The sequence below is a fragment of the Mytilus edulis genome, chromosome 1 (assembly GCF_963676685.1).
Source record: "Mytilus edulis chromosome 1, xbMytEdul2.2, whole genome shotgun sequence".
Lineage (NCBI taxonomy): Eukaryota > Metazoa > Mollusca > Bivalvia > Mytilida > Mytilidae > Mytilus > Mytilus edulis.
Window position 1 is genome coordinate 55,731,635 of NC_092344.1, and position 26,002 is coordinate 55,757,636.

At 33.8% G+C, this 26,002-nt stretch overlaps 2 protein-coding genes across 2 annotated transcripts; both read right to left on the reverse strand.

The window, feature by feature from the left end:
* Window positions 1–202: 202 nt before the first annotated feature.
* LOC139514444 (glyoxalase domain-containing protein 5-like) lies at window positions 203–8,394 on the reverse strand. Its single transcript, XM_071303731.1, has 4 exons — window positions 8,267–8,394; window positions 1,998–2,124; window positions 1,562–1,717; window positions 203–408 (listed from the first exon to the last, which is right to left on the reverse strand). The coding sequence occupies exons 2-4, from the start codon at window positions 2,112–2,114 to the stop codon at window positions 289–291; spliced, it is 393 nt and encodes a 130-aa protein (XP_071159832.1). The 5' UTR covers window positions 2,115–2,124; window positions 8,267–8,394; the 3' UTR covers window positions 203–288.
* A 4,223-nt stretch (window positions 8,395–12,617) lies between these two features.
* LOC139514435 (uncharacterized) lies at window positions 12,618–23,822 on the reverse strand. Its single transcript, XM_071303718.1, has 5 exons — window positions 23,235–23,822; window positions 21,459–21,620; window positions 19,559–19,697; window positions 18,288–18,539; window positions 12,618–13,103 (listed from the first exon to the last, which is right to left on the reverse strand). Exons 1-5 carry the CDS (start codon window positions 23,690–23,692, stop codon window positions 12,885–12,887), a joined length of 1,230 nt encoding a protein of 409 aa, XP_071159819.1. The 5' UTR covers window positions 23,693–23,822; the 3' UTR covers window positions 12,618–12,884.
* Between the last annotated feature and the right edge of the window lie 2,180 nt (window positions 23,823–26,002).

Below are 26,002 nucleotides of genomic sequence, written 5' to 3' on the forward strand. Positions count from 1 at the left end.
TTGGTGGATTTTATTCTTCGCTAATAATTATTTTTACATGCTTACTTTTGTGTTCATAAAGATTTTTATATCGAAATGTCAAGGCATATAAGGGTAAAAAACAAGTTACGAGAAAACGGTGTGTTTAATGTTACTCGCAAAAATTTAATGATCTAATTCGGAATGATGGGTCAATAACAAGTTAACAAAACTTTATAAGTCTACAACTTTTTACTGATGGTCTTATATATACGTAGTATTTTCTTGACAATTAAACGGCTACAATCTAACTGATGTACACGTCTATTTCTACATGTAATTGGAAAGCTCAATCAAGTTGTTGTCCGGGTCTCTTATGTACACTGACTTTATTGGTCCCTGGGCACCCGTCCGTTCCACAGGTCCTTCTACAATATCCACATTACAACTCTGGAATAAGAATTAATTAATAGGGAAATTCTGTACAAAATTATACTTCGCACAAGACTATTATTTTGTAATACATGTATGTGTATGTTCCTTAGATCACTGTATGAAATCTTCTTGGACTTAAAGTAGACTTTGATGTATTTACACAAGTAGGAATATAAGGCATAATTTCTACATCTGTAAATGTACTATGAACATGCTTTCAGTAACTGTCAGCATTCTTTTGATCAAAAGAAATTATAAGTACAATGTATTTTGTTTTTTACTGTCGGTTTGTTGCTTTTTATATCAATATTACATAGGGACTGTAAATACTGATTTCTTCTGTACATCTGTTGTTATAAAACTACATATAGTAGACATTTTTCAGTCAAAAAGAATTAGCCCTAAGTGCTTAGTCCTGATAGACGTTATCGCTTGTGTTATCTCTTTGTATTTTTTTCTGCTAGATTAATACACAATTTGGTTTATTTCAGGTCAACTAATAGGTATAACGCAAACATTTATTTTATATTATTTCTTATTCAAGAATACAAAATTAAAAAATATAATGTTAGTTTACAATTAAAAGCCCTTCATTTGGTTTTAAAATGTCTTTTATATGATTTTCTTAACTTTTGGCTTCGAGTAGTTTAAAATGGATATTAAAAAAACACAGGCTATAATGCATTGAAAATTTTAAGGTTTTTTAACATTTTGGCTCTTTCATTATATCCAATCATTTGCAATGTTTTGTATTCAGGGAGTTTCGAACAAAATAAAGAAAAACAACCCAACGGACACAGTCAATCAATGGTTCATTTAATTATTTTTTTTAGATTTACCAAAATAATACAAAAAACAGGAGTGCCAGCACAAAACTCAAATAGCATCTCTCAAAGTGGGTAAAGCATTTTTTTTAAACCTAATATGAAATAGCAGTCATTTATCTTTGATTACAAACTCCAGGGAATGAATGACTAACATGCTCTTTGTTTGGGGTATTACGCTAACAAGTTGTGTCCCTCCAGAAATAAACCCTTTCCTTGTTCAACAAGGGATACCCACTTCCTATGTCAACATTTAATTCTTTTTTATCCTTAAACTCTTTTGATTATATGGTGTCGACACAAACTTTGAGTTAATTACTTGTAATTTAAATAGTAAGAATCACCTTTAAATGTTCAATAACATGGTCTAAACTTTGTTTTGTGATGAAACAAATATCTGCAGAGCCTGGAGTAGGAGCATGCGCTTTAGGTTCAAACTCTTTACCATATTCGTGAATGTTTATCTTCTGGTTGCCAAATGTTAAAGCTTTCCTATTGCCCTGAAACAAAGGATCGAGTGTATCATTATCGTGATAGATCACAATACCTCATTTTCTAAGATCACACAATGTTTTGTACCCATTATTATGACATCAAAATTACCGTTTTGTTATCGACAATATTATAGTATTATATAAAGCTAAACTGTATAAGTTCAATGCATTTTGACGGCAAAAAAATCAAATGTTGTTACTTTAAAAATTTGTTTCATTGGCTTTTTGGTCAATATTATATACTACGAAATATAGTAGTTTCTGCTATCAATTAAATTACAAGTACCTTGAATGTGTTTACTTCCATCCCAAGCACCTCGGAGTAAAATTCACATGTTTTGAAAGAATCTTTGACTGTGATAACAAAGTGGTCTATATGGTCTATCTTGAAACGTCCTGTCATTCTGGGTATACTGTGTAACAATATAAAATCGAACTTTATGTATTTCATAAAATAGCAGTAATGAAATTTGGGTGCTGATTTGCAATTTTTACAAGAATTGTATGTTCTGCATTTATCAAGACAATACGATTGAGGTCACTGAAACAGGTATTATAAAAAAAAAGTGTATTCTGAATTATGATAACAATCCCATCATATTTTTCTAACTATCCTTTACTAATATAATACAAGTCTTTGATTTCAGCATGGAAATTATTTTTATTGTCAACCTAATCATTTAAAATTAATTCCAATATCAGTTACCAGTATTAGGGTTAATTCGGGTTTTGTGAAATTTTTCGAAAGCCCTACAAGAACATCGCTTTCTAAAACCATAATGCCAAAATATTCAATGGAGGTGACTATAACCTTAATTACATCAACTTGGAGACAGGAAGAACAGACCTTGAAGGAAGAAACAAATCGCAAAGCAACATCTTTATAAACACACGGACCAACTTTAACATGGAACAAATCAACAAACTTCCCACACGAAATAAATATAAGATCTCTTGATAACGTCACATCCAACACATAGCTAAAACCACCACATGTCCACTCGTTGGGAAAAGTTACCAAGACATACTATCAGTATCAAATTAAAAAACACCGAAATTTACAAGTGTTAAAAAGGTGAGTAGATCAGCAGCATCCAACTATAAAAACAAATGGGAAGGAATCACACCAGATCTGACATCACTCAGAAACAAATTTATGTTAAAATTCGAATCAGTTAGAAATAAACACTCAGTAGAGAAAACTAGACACAGTTTAAATAGGCCATTGAAACATCACGACGTACCATGAATGACAACGGAGATCAAAAGCCACATTTGTACAAGAAAAGCAAAATATGCAAAAAAACATCACACGAAGAGGCTTCAAAGGCAACACAAGCTGGATCCGATACAAACTACACAAAAACTATTTGGACTCGCTAAATGAAACGTTAGACAATGAAAAAAAGACAACAATATGATTTGAAAATATATAAAAAAGAAACAGGACACAATGGAAATTGGTACTCAACGTAGTATCAGCTGAAAAGGCAGAGAAGGCTCGAATGCTGAATAAACAGTTAACATAGAATTATAACAACGTTAAAACAAAACATATATCAATTTGAGGAAACTCACCATATTTCATCGTATGTTTTCTATGTTGTGATGTTAAGCTATTGTTTCAGAAAAAGGGAGAAGGTTTTAAAACGTTTAATCCCGCTGCAAATGTTTGCACCTGTCCTAAGTCAGGAATCTGATGAACAGTAGTTGTCGTTTGTTTATGTAATTTATACGTGTTTCTCGTTTCTCGTTTATTTTTTATATAGATTAGACCATTGTTTTTCCCGTTTGCATGGTTTTACACTAGTAATTTTGGGGCCCTTTATAGCTTGTTTTTCGGTGTGAGCCAAGGCTCGAGCTCCGTGTTGAAGGCCGTACATTGACCTATAATGGTTTACTTTTTTTTAAATTGTTATTTGGATGGAGAGTTGTCTCATTGGCACTCACACCACATCTTCCTATATCTATTTATACCAATGACGTCGAAATATGTGAAAAAGAAGAAGAAAAGTACTTGCTTAATCGACTTAATCCGGGTAAACAACCGGACCTGATAAAATATCACTAACACTACTTATAGAAGCAGTTAAAATCATTGCACCAATGCTTACAAGAATTTATCAACAGTCACTTTCTAGTAACAAAGGCCAAATCCCACAGGACTAGAAAAATGCCAAATTTGTCAAAACCATCTTACTGCAGGTCAGTGCATGTCATTTACATCAGTGTCATCAAAAGTTTTAGAACACATACTAGTAGCACAAAATATGAATTATTTAGACAATTAAGATTATTTTTCCTCAATCAAAAAACAATATGGGTTTAGAGTAAAAAGGTAATGCGAAAGCCAACTCCGGATGACCATCGACGACATCAACAAATGGATAAACGACAGTATCCAAGTCGACATAGCAATCCTAGTCTAAGCAAAAGCCTTTGCCAAAGTTGCTCACAAAAGGCTATCAGAGAAAATACAATATTATGGAATTGGCGGAACAACCAGAATATGGATGAACACATTCCGCAGTTGCAGAACCCAAAAGGTAGTTTTAAAGTTTTAGATGGGGAATCTTCCATGTGTTCCTTTGTTAAATAAAGGCAACAGTAGTATACTGCTGTTCGAGATTCATAAATCGATTGAGAGAAAAAAACAAATCCGGGTTACAAACAAACTAATCCTGAGGGAAACACATCACATATATGAAAACTACGACACAACAGAAAAACAACACTAAAATGTAACACACACAGAAACAAACTATAATATAACAATGGCCATTTTCCTCACTTGATACAGGACATTTAAGGGGGAAAATGGTGGGTTGGACCTTTTTGTGGCTAGCCAAACCTTCTGCTTGTATGGCAATGTTACATATAGCATTAAAATGACACTATTGCATGACAGGAATACAGTACAAATAAATGCACGAACATTCAGGACAGAGAAAAATGCAAATAAACAATGCAATATAGTACATATCGGCAACGAAACAACAGAAACACTGAAGTGAACAAAAAACAAACGACAATGTAATCGGGGGTTCCCCGGGGAAACAGTACTTGAATCCGCACTATTGCTTGTGTTCACTAATAACATCAGTTACTACAAGAAGATCTTGACACACTTGTAAATTGGTCCAGTACATGGGAAATGGAATTAAACGTTTCCAATAGCACAATAATGCAACCCACACACGAAAGATCAAGACAGAACTCACTTAAAAAATGAGAGGGAAAACTCTTGAAAAAGTTAGCTATCAACCATAGCAACAATATGAAGTGCATTTGCAGATTGACCAAACTTGCAAGAAAGCATCAAAATTGAATAACTGCTTTAGAATTTAGAATCCTCATACAAACAGACAAACATCAATAATTAGAATCTGTCAAAAAGAACGCAGGAAGATCTGTTCTCAATAAACCACACAATTACAACTAGAGGCTCTCAAGAGCCTGTATCGCTCACCTGATTCTACTTGGGTTTTTGAAATCATATGAAAAAATATAAAATTTGGCTAAAAGTGACAACACAACCTCATTGATAAGGAAAGGAACATGTTTAATTTCATTCAAAAGTCCCCCACTGGCGGCCATCTTGGATGGCGGATCGGCTACAAAGTAACAACACTTGGTCAGCACCTCATAAGGAACATTCATGCCATGTTTGGTTTTATTCCATTCAGTGGTTCTCTAAAAGAAGTCATTTGTATGCATTTCCCATAGGGTCCTATGTTAAACTAAGTCCCCTGCTGGCGGCCATCTTGGATGATGGATCTGCTACAAAGTAACAACACTTGGTCAGCACCTCATAAGGAACATTCATGCAATGTTTTGTTTTATTCCATTCAGTGGTTCTCTAAAAGAAGTCATTTGTATGCATTTCCAATAGGGTCCTATGTTAAACTAAGTCCCTGCTGGCGGCCATCTTGGATAATGGATCCGCTACAAAGTAACAACACTTGGTCAGCACCACATTAGGAACATTCATGCCATGTTTGATTTCATTCCATTCAGTGGTTCTCTAAAAGAAGTCATTTGTATGCATTTCCCATAGGGTCCTATGTTAAACTAAGTCCCATGCTGGCGGCCATCTTGGATGATGGATGGGCTACAAAGAAACAACACATGGTCAGCACGGCATAAGGAACATTCATGCAATGTTTGGTTTCATTCCATTCAGTTGTTCTCTAAAAGAAGTCATTTGTATGCATTTCCCATAGGGTCCTATGTTAAACTAAGTCCCCCGCTGGCGGCCATCTTGGATAATGGATCGGCTACAAAGTAACAACACTTGGTCAGCACCACATTAGGAACATTCATGCCATGTTTGATTTCATTCCATTCAGTGGTTCTCTAAAAGAAGTCATTTGTATGCATTTCCCATAGGGTCCTATGTTAAACTAAGTCCCCCGCTGGCGGCCATCTTGGATGATGGATTGGCTACAAAGTAACAACACTTGGTCAGCACTCCATAAGGAACATTCATGCTATGTTTGGTTTCATTCCATTTAGTGGTTCTCTAAAAGAAGTCATTTGTATGCATTTCCCATAGGGTCCTATGTTAAACTAAGTCCCCCGCTGGCGGCCATCTTGGATGATGGATCGGCTACAAAGTAACAACACTTGGTCAGCACTCCATAAGGAACATTCATGCTATGTTTGGTTTCATTCCATTTAGTGGTTCTCTAGAAGAAGTCATTTGTATGCATTTCCCATAGGTCCTATGTTAAACTAAGTCCCCCGCTGGCGGCCATCTTGGATGATGGATCGGCTACAAAGTAACAACACTTGGTCAGCACCCCATAAGGAACATTCATGCTATGTTTGGTTTTATTCCATTCAGTGGTTCTCTAAAAGAAGTCATTTGTATGCATTTCCCATAGGGTCCTATGTTAAACTAAGTTCCCGGCTGGCGGCCATCTTGGATGATGGATCGGCAACAAAGTAACAACACTTGGTCAGCACCTCATAAGGAACATTCATGCCATGTTTGGTTTCATTCCATTCAGTGGTTCTCTAGAGGAAGTCATTTGTATGCATTTCCCATAGGGTCCTATGTTAAACTAAGTCCCCCGCTGGCGGCCATCTTGGATGATGGATCGGCAACAAAGTAACAACACTTGGTCAGCACCTCATAAGGAACATTCATGCCATGTATGGTTTCATTCAATTCAGTGGTTCTCTAAAAGAAGTCATTTGTATGCATTTCCCATAGGGTCCTATGTTAAACTAAGTCCCCTGCTGGCGGCCATCTTGGATGATGGATCGGCTACAAAGTAACAACACTTGGTCAGCACCCCATAAGGAACATTCATGCTATGTTTGGTTTTATTCCATTCAGTGGTTCTCTAAAAGAAGTCATTTGTATGCATTTCCCATAGGGTCCTATGTTAAACTAAGTCCCCGGCTAGCAGCCATCTTGGATGATGGATCGGCAACAAAGTAATAACACTTGGTCAGTACCTCATAAGGAACATTCATGCCATGTTTGGTTTCATTCCATTCAGTGGTTCTCTAAAAGAAGTCATTTGTATGCATTTCCCATAGGGTCCTATGTTAAACTAAGTCCCTCGCTGGCGGCCATCTTGGATGATGGATCGGCTACAAAGTAACAACACTTGGTCAGCACCTCATAAGGAACATTCATGCCATGTTTGGTTCCATTCCATTCAGTGGTTCTCTAGAAGAAGTTCAAAATGTAAATTGTTAACGACGACGACGACGGACGACGACGGACGACGACGGACGACGACGGACGACGGACGCCAAGTGGTGAGAAAAGCTCACTTGGCCCTTCGGGCCAGGTGAGCTAAAAACACAGACGGCACAACAGAAATTGTAAAAAAAAAATAATTGGAAAACGTAAGATCAGAAGTCATAAAACTTTTGCTCAGTGCTTAAAGCACTAAAATCATGCTTCAAACATGAAATACAACATTTTGCCGTGATTGGTTGATTTTAGGAGTACGAGTAAAAAAAACTGACTCGAAACATCAGACGTTATCCTCATATATAAGGCAGTCCATCACAACGATCGCCGTGCCTATTCAACATCACCCTTCTATAGCAGAAATAAAATAAACTTGTTACAGCCATGAAAGGAAATAACAGACAATTGGGACAAACGTAAATGCGTACATCTACTCGTTCTTTCAATTTATGGAACTAACTACCCCAACCTGTGATAGACATCCCTAAATTGGACGCATTTAAGGTGGCAGTCAAGGGTGTATTCTAAATTTCAAATTATTGTCTAGTGTAAATACGATTAATCTTTTATTTAAATTAAGGCTCTGGTACACTTTTGACGGACGTGTTTCAAAATCGATTTGGTGACAGTCCATGCTTGAATATTCATAGGGGAGACAACTGATAAAAGATTTCGATCCTGAATGACACCGAATGACAGCTAGCGAATGAAAATTAAATAGCCTGGCATATTTTAAACACAAACTTACATATCATTCTATACTGCATTAACGCTGTGACCTATTTTCAGTTTCTTTTTCTGTATATTTAGTTGTAATATTTCACGATAAAAGCAGAGTTTACCTGAGAAATACTTTTGTGTAGGTACATTGATGTCAGTGGTTTATATACTTATCTACGGAAACATTTAGGCGTCATTGAACAAAATTGTAGAATCTAGTTGTTTTGTTCTTGTATATCTTAAACAGCTGTTTCGTTATGTAAACGAAGAATTGGACCCCGTTCCCTAATCCTGAAAACCAGTTAAATATGTTGAGTAAATAATAATTAAGTGTATGAAAATTTTGCCGCTTATTTGCTTTAAGTATTTAAACTTCAATATTTGTTCATTTTTACAAAAACAAAAACATGTATATGCATGCAAGCTATATGAGGATTGGAAAACAAGAAACTAAGGGATTTACAATCTAATTTTATTTTATTTTATTTTTTTTTTGGGGGGGGGGGGGGGGGGGGGTAGGGGGAGGATGAAAAATTGTGTCAGCATCTTTTTTTACTTGTAATCTCTGTCCTGCCTTATAATTTTTCAGTCTATTTCAGTCCTGTCATTTTTTTTATAAGTTTATCTCGATTTTTTTTAAAAATTGTCATCCTTCCTTTTTTTTGGCAAAGTTGCTCATCCTGCCTTTTTTTACTCAAAAATCCTGTCCGGCAATTAATTTTAAATCTTCCCTCTCCCTAATAATCAAATGGTAGCTTGCGAGTTTTAAGTTATTATTTTTTATTTATTTTTTTTTAATTTTGAAACTATTTATATTGGCTGGGAAATGAGGAATGCTATTAAACACACTTTTCTATCATACTTGTATGCATAACAATTATTATAAAATTGATACCATACCTCCTGAGTTGCATCTGAACTCACAGTAATGCATTTGCTTCAAGTTGACAACTTCATTAAATATGGAGATAAAGGACAGGAAATATATGTTGTTCTGTTACTACTTTGTTTGTTGATTTGATAACTGCATGTAGTGTTTTTTTAATTACTTTTTGTACACAATTACTTTTTAGTAATGTGACTTGGCTTTTGTTGTTTCTTTCCATTAATACATACATACTGTTTTGAGCATTAAATTCATAAAAACCAAGTGACCAGTGAAAAATAATTTCATCCTAATTCTTGAACCAATGCATACAAACATCATCAACTTAGTCTTCTGTGCACGATTTAATCATTTTTTTCGCATAAATTTCGTATAATCGTCAATTTGTTTTTCAATCGGTCATTTTTGTTGTGAAAATATGGCAGGTAATTAAAGTTCGTGTTTTGAAGCCGAAGTTTAACGATTGTCACCTGATTGACAACAATCAACAAAAAAGCATGGATATTGAGAATGTGTTTAACATGTACAATCAGATAATAGTTTAATTTAAAAACATCCATGCGTATTGCGATCACCCGATTTTTACGAGATGGGTCACACAGAGGTCACTTTGAATACGGAAAATATGTCGGGGGAAATTGCTTCCTGAAAGCAATGAAAATAAAGTAAACTTCTTCTTAATATGAACAAATTAAAGAATTTTCTTCAGAAAAAAGTATATGTACATAAGTTTTATAATAAAAACTATCCATTGAGTTATAAAAAACATATGCATATTTTTTTTTAATTTGAGGTTTCTTATGACTTTAAGTAATTGCTAAAAAGTAAAATCACAAAAATACTGAACTCAGAGGAAAATCAAATCGGAAAGTCCCTACTCACATGGCAAAATCAAATGACAAAACACATCAACAACGAATGGACATCAACTGTCATATTCCTAACTTGGTACAGGCATTTTCAAATGTAGAAAATGGTGGATTAAACCTGGTTTTAAATGTTTTCTTACAAAATGTCATTATGATCTTGTCATGTGAATAATTTTTCTATAAGTCTTACTAAATAAATCTTATATCAAAGGGAGATAACTTTGCAGCCAAATCAGAGATATGCAATTGAAATACTAATCACAACAGTTTACTTAGATTATATCCCTTTCATATATCATCTAATGATCTTTTCATTTATTAGTGTTTTACAAAACATTCTCTTCTAAAAAAACACAACAGTGCACACACTGAAATGTCTCGCCTTCTTTACTAATCATTGATATTATGTTGATACTCCTAAATATAAAGCTTTATTACGACTGTCACATGAAAATGAGGTTAAGGTCAGTTAAACCATATGCCAGGCAGACATGTACAGCTAACAAAGCTTCCATACAACAAATATAGTTGACCTATTGCTTATAGTTTAAGAAAATAGACCAAAACACAAAAACTTAACACCGAGCAATGAACCGTGAAAACCAGGTCAAGGTCAATTAAAACCTGCATGACTGACATACAGATCATAAAATATTTCCATACACCAAATATAGTTGACCTATGACATATAGTATTAGATAAAAAGACCAAAACTAAAAAACTTAAATTTGACCACTGAACCATGAAAATGAGGTCAAGGTCAGATGACATCTGCCCGCTAGACATGTACACCTTACAATCATTCCATACAACAAATATAGTAAACCTATTGCATAAAGTATGAGAAAAACAGACCAAAACACAAAAACTTAACTTTGACCACTGAACCATGAAAATGAGGTCAAGGTCAGATGACATCTGCCCGCTAGACATGTACACCTTACAATCATTCCATACAACAAATATAGTAAACCTATTGCATAAAGTATGAGAAAAACAGACCAAAACACAAAAACTTAACTATAACCACTGAACCATGAAAATGAGGTCAAGGTCAGATGACACCTGCCAGTTGGACATGTACACCTTACGGTCCTTCCATGCACCGAATATACTAGACCTATTGCTTATAGTATCTGAGATATGGACTTGACCACCAAAACTTAACCTTGTTCACTGATCCATGAAATGAGGTCGAGGTCAAGTGAAAACTGTCTGACGGGCATGAGGACCTTGCAAGGTACACACATACTAAATATAGTTATCCTATTACTTACAGTAAGAGAGAATTTAACATTACAAAAAATATGAACTTTTTTTCAAGTGGTCACTGAACCATGAAAATGAGGTCAAGGACAGTGGACATGTGACTGGAGGAAACTTCGTAACATGAGGCATTTATATACAAAATATGAAGTATCCACGTCTTCCACCTTCTAAAATATATAGCTTTTAAGAAGTGAGCTAACACCGCCGCCGCCGCCAGATCACTATCCCTATGTCGAGCTTTCTGCAACAAAAGTTGCAGGCTCGACAAAAATTAAATGTCATTTACAGGACAAAATAAAGCAAGTTTAAACATTGGAAGAGGCTATGTTGACGTAATACTCATAATCTTATCATTATGGCTTGCATTATTTTTTCTTGCTTTTTGAAGTAAGCATCCCTTAATATAGTACTAGTATCTGAGATATGGACTTGACCACCAAAAAATAACCTTGTTCACTAATCCCTGTAATGAGGTCAAGGTAAAGTTGAAAACTGTATGACAGACATGAGGACCTTGCAAGGTACGCACATACCAAATATAGTTATCCTATTACTTATAATAAGAGAGAATTTAACATTACAAAAAATCTTAACTTTTTTCAAGTAGTCACTGAACCATGAAAATGAGGTCAAGGACATTGAACATGTGACTGACGGAAACTTCTTAACCTGAGGCATCTATATACAAAGTATGAAGCATCAAGGTCTTCCAACTTCTAAAATATAAAGCTTTTAAGAAGTTAGCTACATTTAACGCCGCCGCCTGATCACTAATCCTATGTCAAGCTTTCTGCCACAAAAGTTGCAGCCTCGACAAAAATTATGAACAAAATTATCATTCAAGGACAATAACTCCTATAAGTAGTCAACTCACTTTTGTCCATGTCAAATATATGCAGATCCCATCTTGCTGATTATTTTTCTATTAAAGTTTCTCTAAATAAATGATAGTTTTTTTACATCAAAATTTCAATGTGATTTACATCAAAATTTGAGGCTATTATACAATTTTTTTTAATTTTGGGTCAGGCTTTCTATGGAGGGTTCATTCATTTTAGCTTGCTAACATCCAATGGCAACAATTTTTTGCATATTTATGGCGAGAAATCAAGGTCAAAAATTATTCTAGCATATATAATGAATTCATTTTGATAAATACTCAATTCAATTCAGCATATATGCTCTATTCATTTGAACATATGCCGAATTTTAAGCATAAAGATAAAGATAAATGTTTTCACAGAATCAACTTGACGGTTATAAATATCTACAGAATATTTCCATTTTCCCTGGTCAAGAGAGGATGTGATTTGTTTAGATATACTGAATGCAAGTCAAAATGTCGAACCTTATGATATGAAATGTCTTTCCTTGATTTCAAGGGGCATAACTATTGAATGGTATATTAGACAACTTCGGGTCATGCTTTCGCATATTTAAAAAGTAAAATCAAGTTTCTTTTGTATTTTATACAGGATATTCTGTTACTGTGTTTACAGCATGAACAAGTATTGTGTAAAAAACAGTATGTACATTGCACTATGTATTGTTAGTTTCTTTCTCCACTGTCCAAAACTAAAAAGTCAATCCTGGAATCACTTACAACAAAGTATGTGTACATGTATATACATGTAATCTAAAGCCAGAAATAACAGTGAATAAAGAATATAATAGACATCCTCATAAAGAGGTCACTTAAAATATCTAAAACTTAAATTATATTTCATCTTCTTCTAAGACCGCTAATTTGTTGATTTGACAAATATTATTTAAGCGTATAAATGCTTCTATCAGGATGTCTCTGTCCACTTTCCGTAAGAAATCTTTGGGTTCTGAATAATATATGGTAGCTTCTGTTTGTTGTCTGAAAATTTTAGACTTTGTCTTCAATTCACTTAAATGGCTGCTAGTTATTTTCAACAGTGTAAATATAACCTGAAAATAGATATAAGTTTATTACAAAGAATTTAAAAGCTGGTTTGAGTAATGTATCAGCTTATTTGGGTTAAACATAACAGCACTACATTTGTGCAGTATAATTTAGTGTATGTTGTATTGAAGTATAATGGTTATCTTATCATCTGCAATCTTTGTTAAAAATAAATAAAATTCCATTTCATCAGAATATAAAAAAAAAAAATGATAATTTCATTTTTAAATATCAAAATGAACCAGATGCTCTGCAGGGCGCAGCTTTATACGACCGCAGAGGTTGAACCCTGAACGGTTGGGGCAAGTATGGACACAACATTCAAGCTGGATTCAGCTCTAAATTTGGATTGTGATTAAATAGTTGACACAGCATAGGTTTCAGACACAGAATGAATGTGGTCTAATGAACTTAAAAATTTTTTTTGCCTTTGAGCAATTCACTATGCTGTTGAATATTAATCCTCTCAAAAAAATGTTTGAAGAAATTTTCTTTTTATTTATTAAATCTGAAATGAAAAAAATTTAACCCCACCCCCTTTTTTTTCACATCCCCTTTTCCCTTTTTCCAAAACTGATCTCAATTCAAATTTCTAATGGAGTTTGCAACAATAACTACTCATTTAAATACATCATAAAATATTAAAATGTAACAAAAGGTGCTTGTTATCACTGAATGGTAAAGATTGTTTTAATTTATCAGTTGGTAGTAAAAGTGAATATACATTGTATATTGTATAAAACAATGATTTAAGTTGATTCAACTACTATTCTGGACAAAGAAAGATCAATTGAAAATTTCTTGCTATTGCACAATATTGTGCAATTAGTTATTTCTTGCTATTGCGCAATACTGTGCAATTGAAAATATTTGCTATTGCACAATACGGTGCAATTGAAAATTTCTTGCTATTGCACAATACTGTGCAATTGAAGATTTCTTGCTATTGCTGAATACTGTGCAATTGAAAATTTCTTGCTATTGCACAATACTTAATATAATTTTGGATCCTGATTTGAACCAACTTGAATACTGGGCCCATAATCAAAAATCTAAGTACATGTTTAGATTCAGCATATCAAAAAAGCCCAAGAATTCAATTTTTGTTAAAATCAATTTATTCAAACTTAGTTTAATTTTAGACCCTTTGGACCTCAATGTAGACCAATTTGAAAACGGGACCAAAAATTAAGAATCTACATACACAGTTAGATTCGGCATATCAAAGAACCCCAATTATTCAATTTTTGATGAAATCAAACAAAGTTTAATTTTGGACCCCGATTTGGACCAACTTGAGAAACTAAAGTTATTGTGGGAAAACCAAGAATAATGCTTATTTGGGCCCTTTTTTGGCCCCTAATTCCTAAACTGTTTGAACTAAAACTCCCAAAATCAATCCCAACCTTCGTTTTTTGGTCATAAACCTTGTGTCAAAATTTCATAGATTTCTATTTACTTAAACTAAAGTTATAGTGCGAAAACCAAGAAAATGCTTATTTGGGCCCTTTTTGGCCCCTTATTCCTAAATCGTTGGGACCAAAACTCCCAAAATCAATCCCAACCTCCCTTTTGTGGTCATAAACCTTGTGTTAAAATTTCATAGATTTCTATTCACATTTACTAAAGTTAGAGTGCGAAAACTAAAAGTATTCGGACGACGTAGACTACGACGCAGATGACGACGCCAACATGATAACAATATACGACCAAAAATTTTTCAATTTTTGCGGTCGTCTACAAATAAACAATTAAACACACAGTGACACTGACAGCTGTGTAGGGTAGTTGAAGTGAAACAGCTCAAGAGAATTTTTTGTATGTAACTTGAAGCAGTAAAAGGTTTCAATGAACAAGTAAAACTTAAATACTGTAATATATGTATTTAATGTTAACCATCTTATTTTCGCGGATACTTTATTTCGCATTTTGTTCTTCCTGATCCAGTTTGTAGCAATTTAATTTTGCAATTCTAAAATTGTCTCAATGAAGATAGATGAAGAAAAATCAAAGTTTTACATATTTGTGGCATTTATATTTGTGTTATTTTTCTTCTCTCAATAGTGGTGAAAATAAATCGCTTGCGAAAATTAGTTGGTTTACAGTATTCAATTTTTTTTCTCTCTAAAATTCAAATATAATCTAAATATATCACAAAAACTAATTTATAACCTTTAAATGTACAGTCAGTGGTACTACTTGTACAAGTATTTTTTATTTACTTCAGGCAGTAAAAATAAATATACACATATAAGTTAATTTGTAGGATACAAGTGAATTTTATTTCTATTTTTATAAAAAAAAAAAAAAGGGCTTTGTTATGTCCCTTAGACATTCAGATTTTTTTACTTGAACCAGTAAAAAAGTCTTCCTGTCTTCTTTTTTTGAATTCTTATGATTTCTTTGCTCTAATAGAATTTTAAATTGTCTGTCCATTGCAGATGTCTTTACTAATCATTTAAGTGTAATTTTACGGACAATAAAAATCCCATTTGTCTGCTATCTTCAGAACACTGCTCATTTACAAGCCCCAAGGAGCAATTTTTGAGGCCTTGTGCAAATACTTAAGATCTTTGTGCTTTGAATCAGTTTCTTTGTTAAATTAATGAGATGAAACATTGAACTCTAATAAAAAATTATGAGCTAACCTGGGGAAAATCATTACAGGCATGACTTTACATCTCAAAACTTGAAAATTTTTGTGGGGTTGTAAGAAAAATTTACTTATACAAGTGAATTTTTGAGAAAATTAAGGGGAGATTATTCAAACATTATAATTAACTTATATGTGTATATTTTTTTTAACTTCTTCAAGTAAATAAAAAATACTTGTACAAGTAATACCCCTCACTGATGTGCTAGACAATACCTTAAAGAAAATCAAGAAGCAAATGCATGTGAGCAACTTTAACAGTGCTTAATGAAAAATGACAATAAAATCTTTAAGGTAGGCTATTTTTAAGCTGAAAAAGTAGGGACGGTAGGGTTACTGGAACCACACATATATCTTTATTTGGCCTACTAATGGCAATCATAATGCATCTTATTGACATGCTGAGTCATATCATTATTTACAATATTTGGCTGAAGTTATGATTCACAGATTATTCATAGCTATTAAATTTGAGAGGGAGTTCCTTAGCTACAATCTTATGGAATTGCAATAGCCCTTAGATGAGATGTGGCCTGGAAACTTAACCTAGTATGAAAAATTTAACCATTGATAATCTGTTTATCACTATTTCCCCTATGCAATTTCAAAGACATAGCTCATAGACTAAGCTTATGTCGTCATACACATTCTCTTTTTAATAGACGTGTTAGGAAAGTCGATACTACTGCTGGCGCTCGTGTTGGTCGGAAGATATATACAATATGATTGGGGACCGTCTCAATGAGTACAAAAACTGAACTCTTTTGTTACCTGTTTGGGCGTGTTTGATACCTCTGAGACAAATCTTAAACAATTGTATTTAGTACGCAGGAGAAGAGCAGGAAAAGATCAAATTATTTGTTTAAGAACCAGAAAAGATTCAATAAATACATTTTTAGACAAATTAATATTAGTTTTGTGAATAATTTATCTTGTTTTAACATCTTGTAAGCCTTTGTTATTTTATTAATACTTTTAGCTTTCAGTAACTGCAAGAACTTTGATATTGGTACTTTGTGTCTATTGTCTTTATGTTATTTCTTTTAACGATTCCTGCCGATATAATGAGTCATGCCATTTTCAATCGATTTGCATAGTATGTACTTATGAATTACTGTTACAATTACACGACTGTCCGATGTTAGAAAAGGGTTTCGTCAAGAGCTCTTACGAACATATTTAACCCCGCAATATTATGTATAAACCGGTCACACACCATCAGCCTCTTATTCAGTAATTGAAGTTACATTTTGAATGCGCACACTGGTAGTATATAGTATACAGCAAATAAAAATAAGTACAACACAAAACAAATAAACACAAAAATAAATACACCCCCCCCCCCCCCACACACACACACACACACTCCTCATCTGTTATAAGACTATAAAAAGGTGTCCACGATTTTTGATTCTATATCATAAGCATACGTCTTTGGAAAGATCGTTATAAGCTTTTCTGATAATTCTGATTTTAGAGACAAAAAGTTTAAACGACATTTAAAGAACGATACAAACAAACTTTGCTTTAGTGGACATTTGACGATTTGAACCCCATTGTCTTCGTGTAAAATAACATCTGTCTGCATTTCCGATTCCAATGGGTTCAAGTTTATTCTCTCGCCTACAAAATTCGAGGGTTTCTTTACCCTCGGTCCGCCTTTCCGTCCGTAACACACTTGTTGACACTCTATATTTAACATCGTTCTAGGAATTTGACCGTACTTGATTCATTTTTAGTCCTTATGAAAATCTAGAATCCTATTAATTTTTGAAGACAAAGGTCAAGGTCACAGTTGGAATTATTTGACGCAATAAGACGTCTAGAGACAGTCAGAGTCGTTTGTGACCTTATGGGAACAGCAAAGGAACGAACTAAAACAAACAGTTGAATTGTTCGGGAGACATTAAACAATGCAAATGCTACCCAATCATACAATGCTAAAAGTTATTAGGCAAGTGAACAACAAAATCCCAAATTTGCATTATAAAATAAATCATCGAGCGTTCATATTGTGAAAAGGGGACTTGTGTTTTCCAAAATAGTTTTTTTTTTTTTTATTATTTTTTTAAATCGTACCAGAATGAAGCAAAATGATACTAGTAGTTTGCTTCCATTGAGAGATCAAGCGGGCCAAAACCCTTATCAAATTTTTTTTTGAAGGAATTTTGTTGATTCTGAGAATAAAACAAAAACATCCCCTCTTTTTCATGTGTATCCTTAATTTACAAATGTACCACGTAATTTATTTTAATTATCACATTTGAAAATTAATTTTGGTTCTTAACAATGCCCGATCGGTCATGTATTGCACACTATAAATAACGTATTTCAGTGGCCATACAGGTAATAAAAAATAGAGTATTTATAATTTTGGAGCTGACCCCCCAAATCTTATTGTATTTATCTTCCATCCAACACGAGCACCAACAGTAGTATCGACTTTCCTAACATGTCTAATAGAAAACCTAATGAACCATGTCACTGGAGAAGCAAGAGATGGACAACTATCACACAAAGCTTAACCTAGCCATACCTCTGTTCCAATGCATATAATCCCTGGAAGGTACTTTAATATTCTCCCTTTGCTTAAAATACTGCCATAACTGTGTTCATTAATTAGCAGTTCACTGCCGTGACGTCCCAGGATATTTCCATGAACTTTTTCAAATATAGTTGGTTCATGACTAACTTCAGATTGACAGTCACTTGAATGTTTTACATCTTTTGTTGGTGCTGTGTTCATCCATTTCTCTTGACTTAACTTTATCTGCTTCTCCTTTTGCACCTGTGAAAGAGAGTGCATGTTACAGTGACTTGACTGTTAGTGTTGCTATTCACCAATTGCAACTCATTCAAAATTTTGACCCAATTGCAATTTGTTTTATTAAATCAAATTGTTCAACTAGTCAAAATTTTGAACAAACTGTTCAGCCAAAATGTGAAAGTGCAAAGTGATAAAATAAATCATACTTACAATCCTATAAGTCTGTAACTCCACTGTATTGATGTAATTCCTAAATCAGTCTATCAATCTGTATAGTTATATTACAGCCATTACCATACTAAAGGTGAACTGTTTTATTTTGAATTGCTATAAAAATGTCAAAACTAAGCTTTTATAGAGTTTTTCTTTCGAAAAGTATTCTATATTTATACGAATCACACATTATGTGAATAAAAACATTTCATATTCAGTAAAATATGTATGAAATAACAATATGCTTCCTTGGGGAGATAACCTAAAATACTATTCTTTTGAATAAAGACTTTTTGAAACCAAAAAGCGATTATCTCCCCTTCCTACAAACATATTGCAATTTCAAATATTTTACTGAATATGAAAAGTTTTTATTCACATAATGTGTGATTCTTATAAATATAGAATACTTTTCGAAAGAAAAACTCTATAAAAGCTTAGTTTTGACATTTTTATAGCAATTCAAAATAAAACAGTTCACCTTTAGTATGGTAACGGCTGTAATATACCTATACAGATTGATAGACTGATTTAGGAATAACATCAATACAGTGAAGTGACAGACATATAGGATTGTAAGTATGATTTATTTTATCACTTTGCACTTTCACATTTTGGCTGAACAGTTTGTTCAAATTTTTGACCAGTTGAACAATTTGATTAAAAGAAATTGCAATTGGGTCAAAATTTTGAATGAGTTGCAATTGGTGAATAGCAACACTAACAGTCAAGTCACTGTAATAGCTTTAACTTTAGACATGATAAACTGTAATTATTTGTGTATGGAATTAGGCATTTAAATAATCAATAGCAAGATCAGCACTTACCAGTGCTACTGTGACTATACATGCTGCTTCTTCTGCAAATGGAATAAGTCTATTCTTCCATGGAATAAGAACCATATGTGGTGATGAAGTCACTGGTACATTTCGAATTATCTTTTTACTTTTAAAAGCTGATCCTGGTCTATAAAAAAAAGAAATATTCTAATACAGAAATAATTGACACAGAGGATCCAGGAGGGGCCTGGTCCCCCTTTTCGTGGAAAAAATTTGGTGGATTACACAGGGAATCACTGAAGCATAACTGGAGCTGGCTGCCCCCTTTTAAGTCAGTCAGCAGGTCTCCTCTTACGAAAAGCTCTGGATCCGCAACTGATTGAGTACAATATTTCGATTCTGAATAGAACAATTTCTTTGTCCAACGTGTATTAGTGTAGTTTGTTTGTGTATGCCCTACCATGAACCTCCCTTTTAAGCTCACCAGGCCCAATTGGAAAAGTGCATATGAAAAAAAATAAGAAAAGATTAAAAGAATTTAAACAAAATTTGAATGGAGTCTGAATTAACACCATGAATTTATAATGTTATAAGCAAAGCTTAAAAGTAGCACTGTTTCACGCCTCAATACCTACCGGGTACATGTACCATAAATGTTTATGCCTTCATGTATTTAAACACTTTTTATAAATATGTTTTGTTTAAATACCATTAAACCATTTTTAGATGTTGATGTTCACTTGTCACCATCTTACGGTGTTTATATATCTCAACTTCGCTCGTGTATGTAACAATGTTTAAGATTTTAACGAGAGAAATTTATGTATTACTGAAAAATTATTACACCAGGGTTTTCGATATCACAAACTAGTCAAAACATTTACTAAATTTTATCATCGGTATAAGGACATCATTCATAAATATAGCTCAACATGCCGACTTCTTATATGTTCAGGTTATCATATCCAATTTTTTATGGAAATATTCTTTATAAAGCACAAAGGTGTCAGTATTCACCTCAGAAACTTAAAAAACCTTTGAATAGACTTATTAAGAAGGGATATAGTTATGATACTGTTGTCAGGTCATTAAAGATTGCATATTTTGGCGTTAATATTAATTCACTTATAGGGTCTTTGCATCGGAACTAAACACATTTATTCAAAAACCAGTTGTTGGCATGACACGGGTTATGTTCTTCTCATATATGTTATGATGGTATGATACTAAACCCCTAACGGGAAGGATTGTGCCTGATGTTCATATGATGAAATCATAATCTTCAGTCAGTTTAATTGAAGTCTGGAGCTGGCATGTCAGTTAACTGCTAGTAGTCTGTTGTTATTTATGTATTATTGTCATTTTGTTTATTTTCTTTGGTTACATCTTCTGACATCAGACTCGGACTTCTCTTGAACTGAATTTTAATGTGCGTATTGTTATGCGTTTACTTTTCTACATTGGCTAGAGGTATAGGGGGAGGGTTGAGATCTCACAAACATGTTTAACCCCGCCGCATTTTTGCGCCTGTCCCAAGTCAGGAGCCTCTGGCCTTTGTTAGTCTTGTATTATTTTAATTTTAGTTTCTTGTGTACAATTTGGAAATTAGTATGGCGTTCATTATCACTGAACTAGTATATATTTGTTTCGGGGCCAGTTGAAGGACGCCTCCGGGTGCGGGAATTTCTCGCTACATTGAAGACCTGTTGGTGACCTTCTGCTGTTGTTTTTTTCTATGGTCAGGTTGTTGTCTCTTTGGCACATTCCCCATTTCCATTCTCAATTTTAGAATTCAGACTTTTTTGTGAAGCACCCAGGTAAGGACCCCAAAAAATTGCCAAAAAAAGCCATCTCTTCACCACAAAAAATTATGCAGATGATTTGCAACTTTTATATGTTGTTTTTGTTTAGGGTGTTATTGATCATGAGGCCTCTATGCATTACTTACACAGGCAAAATATGACACATGTTTGAAAATGCTTCCAAAATATTCACAAACATATCTACAGGAACTTCATTTTCTGCCAAACCATTGAGAAATGCAACCTGACAAGATATCATCAGCTGTACTTTAACAAGGAAGTCCTCAGCTCTTTGTAAGGAAGTACTGCTGCAAAATAAACAAAATGTTTCGATCACTTTGTGAAAATTTAAAGTTTACCTAGAAAAAACTTGTTGTCATTTTGTTTAGTTTCTTTTATTACCTATTCTGACATAGTACTCAGACTTCTTTTAAACCGAGTTTTACTGTGCATATTACTGTGTGTTTTTTTTCTACATTTGCTAGAGGTATAGGGGGAGGGTTGAGATCTCAATATACATGTTTAACGGCGCTGCATTTTTGTGTCTGTCCTAACTCCCAAGTCAGGAGCCTCTGGCTTTTCTAAGTCTTACAATGATTTTTAATTATAGTTCATTTATCTATTTCGGAGATTAGAATGACATCCATTATCACTGAACTAGTAAACATTTTTGTTTAGGAGCCAGCTGAATCACGTCTGTATTAAAGACCCATTGGTGGCCTTCAGCTGTTTTCTGCTCTTTGGTCATGTTATTGACTCTTTGACACAATCCCCATTTCCAGTCTCAATTTTATCCAAAACATCACTGATGTATTATTGGCTTGCAAGTCAATCATTTAATTTAACTCATTTGAATCTGTATATATAACAGCTAGGAACTTCAATTTCATCCTTAACTATGTTAATTGGGATATGTTGCACATGAGCAAAGTAACTTTAGGTATATTACATTTTACATGTCCATAAACAGAAGAAAAAAAATCAGTATTGAAAATTATTTAACAATGCAACCATTTAATTGGAAGAACCCATTCATTTACTCATTCTGCTAGTAAAAAATATTTAAATACAGACAAAACAATCATTTACATATTTTTTAAATCTATAATGACTTGAAATTAATGATGTAGAAAAATTGTCATACGTGTATGTACATTTATATGTATTTGAATGCACATGTTTTACATATAAAAATATGTGCAAGATCATTTGTCATGTTTGTATTTTTGTAAAAACACAAATAAGACAAAAACAAGTTTGATTCTTTCTATTGATAGCAAATTGGGGGGAAAGGATTAGAACAGGCCCAGTATAGCCAATGCTCATACATTTTGGTTGGGCCCCTCAAACTTAAACATGTTAAATGAAAATATCTAATTCTAATTATCTTAGCTTATCTTAATTTTCATATTGTGGCAGGTTGGTCCCCTAGTCAGAAAATGTTAGTCTTATTCCCTGCAAAAAGGCTGCAAATGATAGCAGACAATAGCAAAAAATGTTATTGTTTTGAAAGGCATCTACATATGTACATGTATCTATATCTTTCTTAACATGTATATGATTAATATTCATTGGCGGATACAGAGGGGGATTCTGTAGGATTGGAACCACTGTTAGGCACTTGTTTCTATCGATAGGAAGGTGGACTATCCATATAAATAGAAATGAAGATCTGTTGGTGACCTTCTGCTATTGTCTCTTTGGCACATTCCCCATTTCCATTCTCACTTTTATAGTGGACCTTCCTATGGATAGAAACAAGTGCCTGTGGTTGAAACCCTCCTTTATTTTTGGACGATCAATGCATTTGAATGGGGACATATAGTTGGACCCCCCTTTTTCTATCTTGGTTTGGGAACCCCCTTTTTAAAAATGGCTGGATCCGCCCCTGTAATTGTAGAAGTATATGAATAATAATAAACCTTAAATTTTCCATATCATTCTCCAGATCTGGAAAAAATATGTCTCCATCAGCATTTTGAACAATATCTGCTTCATCTTCCATAATTTCAGCAATAGAAGAATTAAATGTTAAACATTCCTGCAATCTTTCCATATCAAGCTTTTGATCATCTGTCAATGGTCCAAAAATATCAATGTCTTCATAAATCATGTTCAATATTTCCATAGGTGATGGATGGTAGACTTCATTATAATCTATGCCCAACGATTTCAAAAAATCAACATCACAATCAGAGGTGGAGGGTGGCAGTGAATGCATTGTTTCGTTCGAAGAGTCTGATTCACTCGATCTTGCTGAACGTATACGTCTTTTAGTCCTACGTATACGTTTTGATGCGCTCTCTAGTTTTGTTAGGAAGTAAGACGAGTCTGACTCACTTATTGAAACTGATATGTCTGAGCTAGCTTCAGCTTGCATGTTGAGCAGAAGATGAATCGAAGATGTAAGTAGAGAAAAATACAAATTTACAATAAAATGTCTAACGATCTAGCGAACATCGTGTTTAAAAAAAATAGTTTAAAAGAAAGAAGGGAAAATTGGGGAAGGGGAAAGGAACAATGAAAATGTTGACATATTTTATCGTTCAATACCGCGGTTAGTTACAGCAAGGATTTGTATAGTAAGATCTTTCTATACAAATCCTCGTTTACAGACTCCGTTTATTTTTCTATGTTGTGTTTTTCGACTGCTTTTTTATCTATCTTTTTTTCATTTCATCTTTTTCTGTTAAACTGTACATTAATTCAAACACAACCACAGGCACTTGTTTCTGTCAATATGGAAAATCAATATGGGGTTTACTATCCATACCCGTACGAATATGGATAGTAAACCCCATATTGACAGAAATAAGTGCCTGTGAGCACAGCGCTAAACGGACTCATGGTTGTGGAACAAGTGCTCATTTGTGCCTTAAACTGATTATTATTATATGTATATTTGTTTTTAAAAGAGGGAGTGGAGCGATCGCACCCGACACCCCCCCCCCCCTCCCCCGCCTTTACCGACGGCCTTGGACTGACAGTCAGTGACTCAAGTTGTCTCCAAAAAAATCCTATATTTGCGCCTATACCTGTCATACCAAGGATTTGTATACTTAGCGTATACTATACAAATCATTGGTCATACCTAAAATATACCACAAGGTACTTTAAGTTGAAGTTTAACGCGCATTTTTGAAGAAAAAAATCACTCGGTAGCGATAATTCCTTTAGATCATTTCGATTTCTCGATTTTTCGATTGTCAACCCCTTTAAAACTTGTTATGCCATAAATCTAAAACAAATCGGAATCCGTGATTCGTAGCAGTCCTACCCAAGTATATCCGCTTGAACCGTAATTATTTTGTCTAGCAGAAATATGTTATTTTTATTTCAATTCAGTGTAGTTTAAAATCTGTTTACCGGTTCCAGAACTTTCCGGGCTTTAAGTTCTTAAGCTTGTGGATTCTCATTACATTCTCTTTCGTCTTTGTCTCAGATTTACTTCCATAGGCTAGAATTAGAGTCGCTTTTATAAAATTCAAAGCCTTGAAAGGATAGAATGTGAAAACTGTGTCTCTTGAAAGAAAAGAAAACACTCCCGCTTTGAACGCCACGAAAAGAGATGCGATATAAACTAAATGATTGTCAAACTCATTCAATCGAAAACAACCCGACAAAGATATGACAAACAACACTAAACAAAAACGATTGAAGGACAAACAACGGTTTACAAAACACGATAAAGAAAAGACTGAACAGTTCGAATCCTAATTCTAAATAGTGTCCGTAAAATTTTCGGAGAGATATCAGTTTTACTTCACCACTTGAAACTTCTGGTTTAATAGCTTCCTTATAAACAGCAACCCTCTAACTAGAGGCTCTTAAGAACATGTGTCGCTCACCTTGGTCTATGTGCATATTAAACAAATTACACAGATGGATTCATGACAAAATTGTGTTTTGGTGATGGGGATGTGTTTGTAGATCTTTATGTGCTGAAATTCTTGCTCCTTACAGTTTTCTCTATCTTTAATAAACTTGGCCCTTTCGTTACAGAGGAAAATATTTTGTAAAAATTTACAAAAAAAACAAATTTATGAAAATTGTTAAAAAATGACTATATAGGGCAATACTTTGACTCCTTAAGGGGTCAACTGATCATTTTGGTCATGTTGACTTATTTGTAGATCTTACTTTGCTAAACATTATTGCTATTTACAGTTTATCTCTATCTATAATAGTATTCAATAAAATAACCAAAAATGGCAAAATTTCTTTAAAAATTACCAATTGGGGGACCGCAACCCAACAATCAGTTGTCCAATTCATCTGAAAATTTCAGGGCAGATAGATATTAACTTGATAAACAATTTAAATGCTTGTCAGATTTGCTTTAAATGCTTTGGTTTCAAAATTATAAGCCAAATTCTACATTTTACCCCAATGTTCTATTTTTGGGAAAGATTCGTTTGCGCCAAAAATCCTTCTTTTTGTGCCAAAACTTTTTTTAAAATTACATGTTATCACTTGCGCCAAAACTAAAACACACGATTGCACCAATTAGAAGAAAAATTACTTCCCTCCTCCTTTTTTTCTACTTGGAACCGACAGTTTACATGGCAAATGTTTCCTTTTCTGAACGATTCTTTCTTCTTACTGCTGCTGCAAAAAGACAAACATTGAAGGATGAAATGCATAAAAACAGTTCATAATAATTCATGTGGAATGCTTCTGATCCATTACT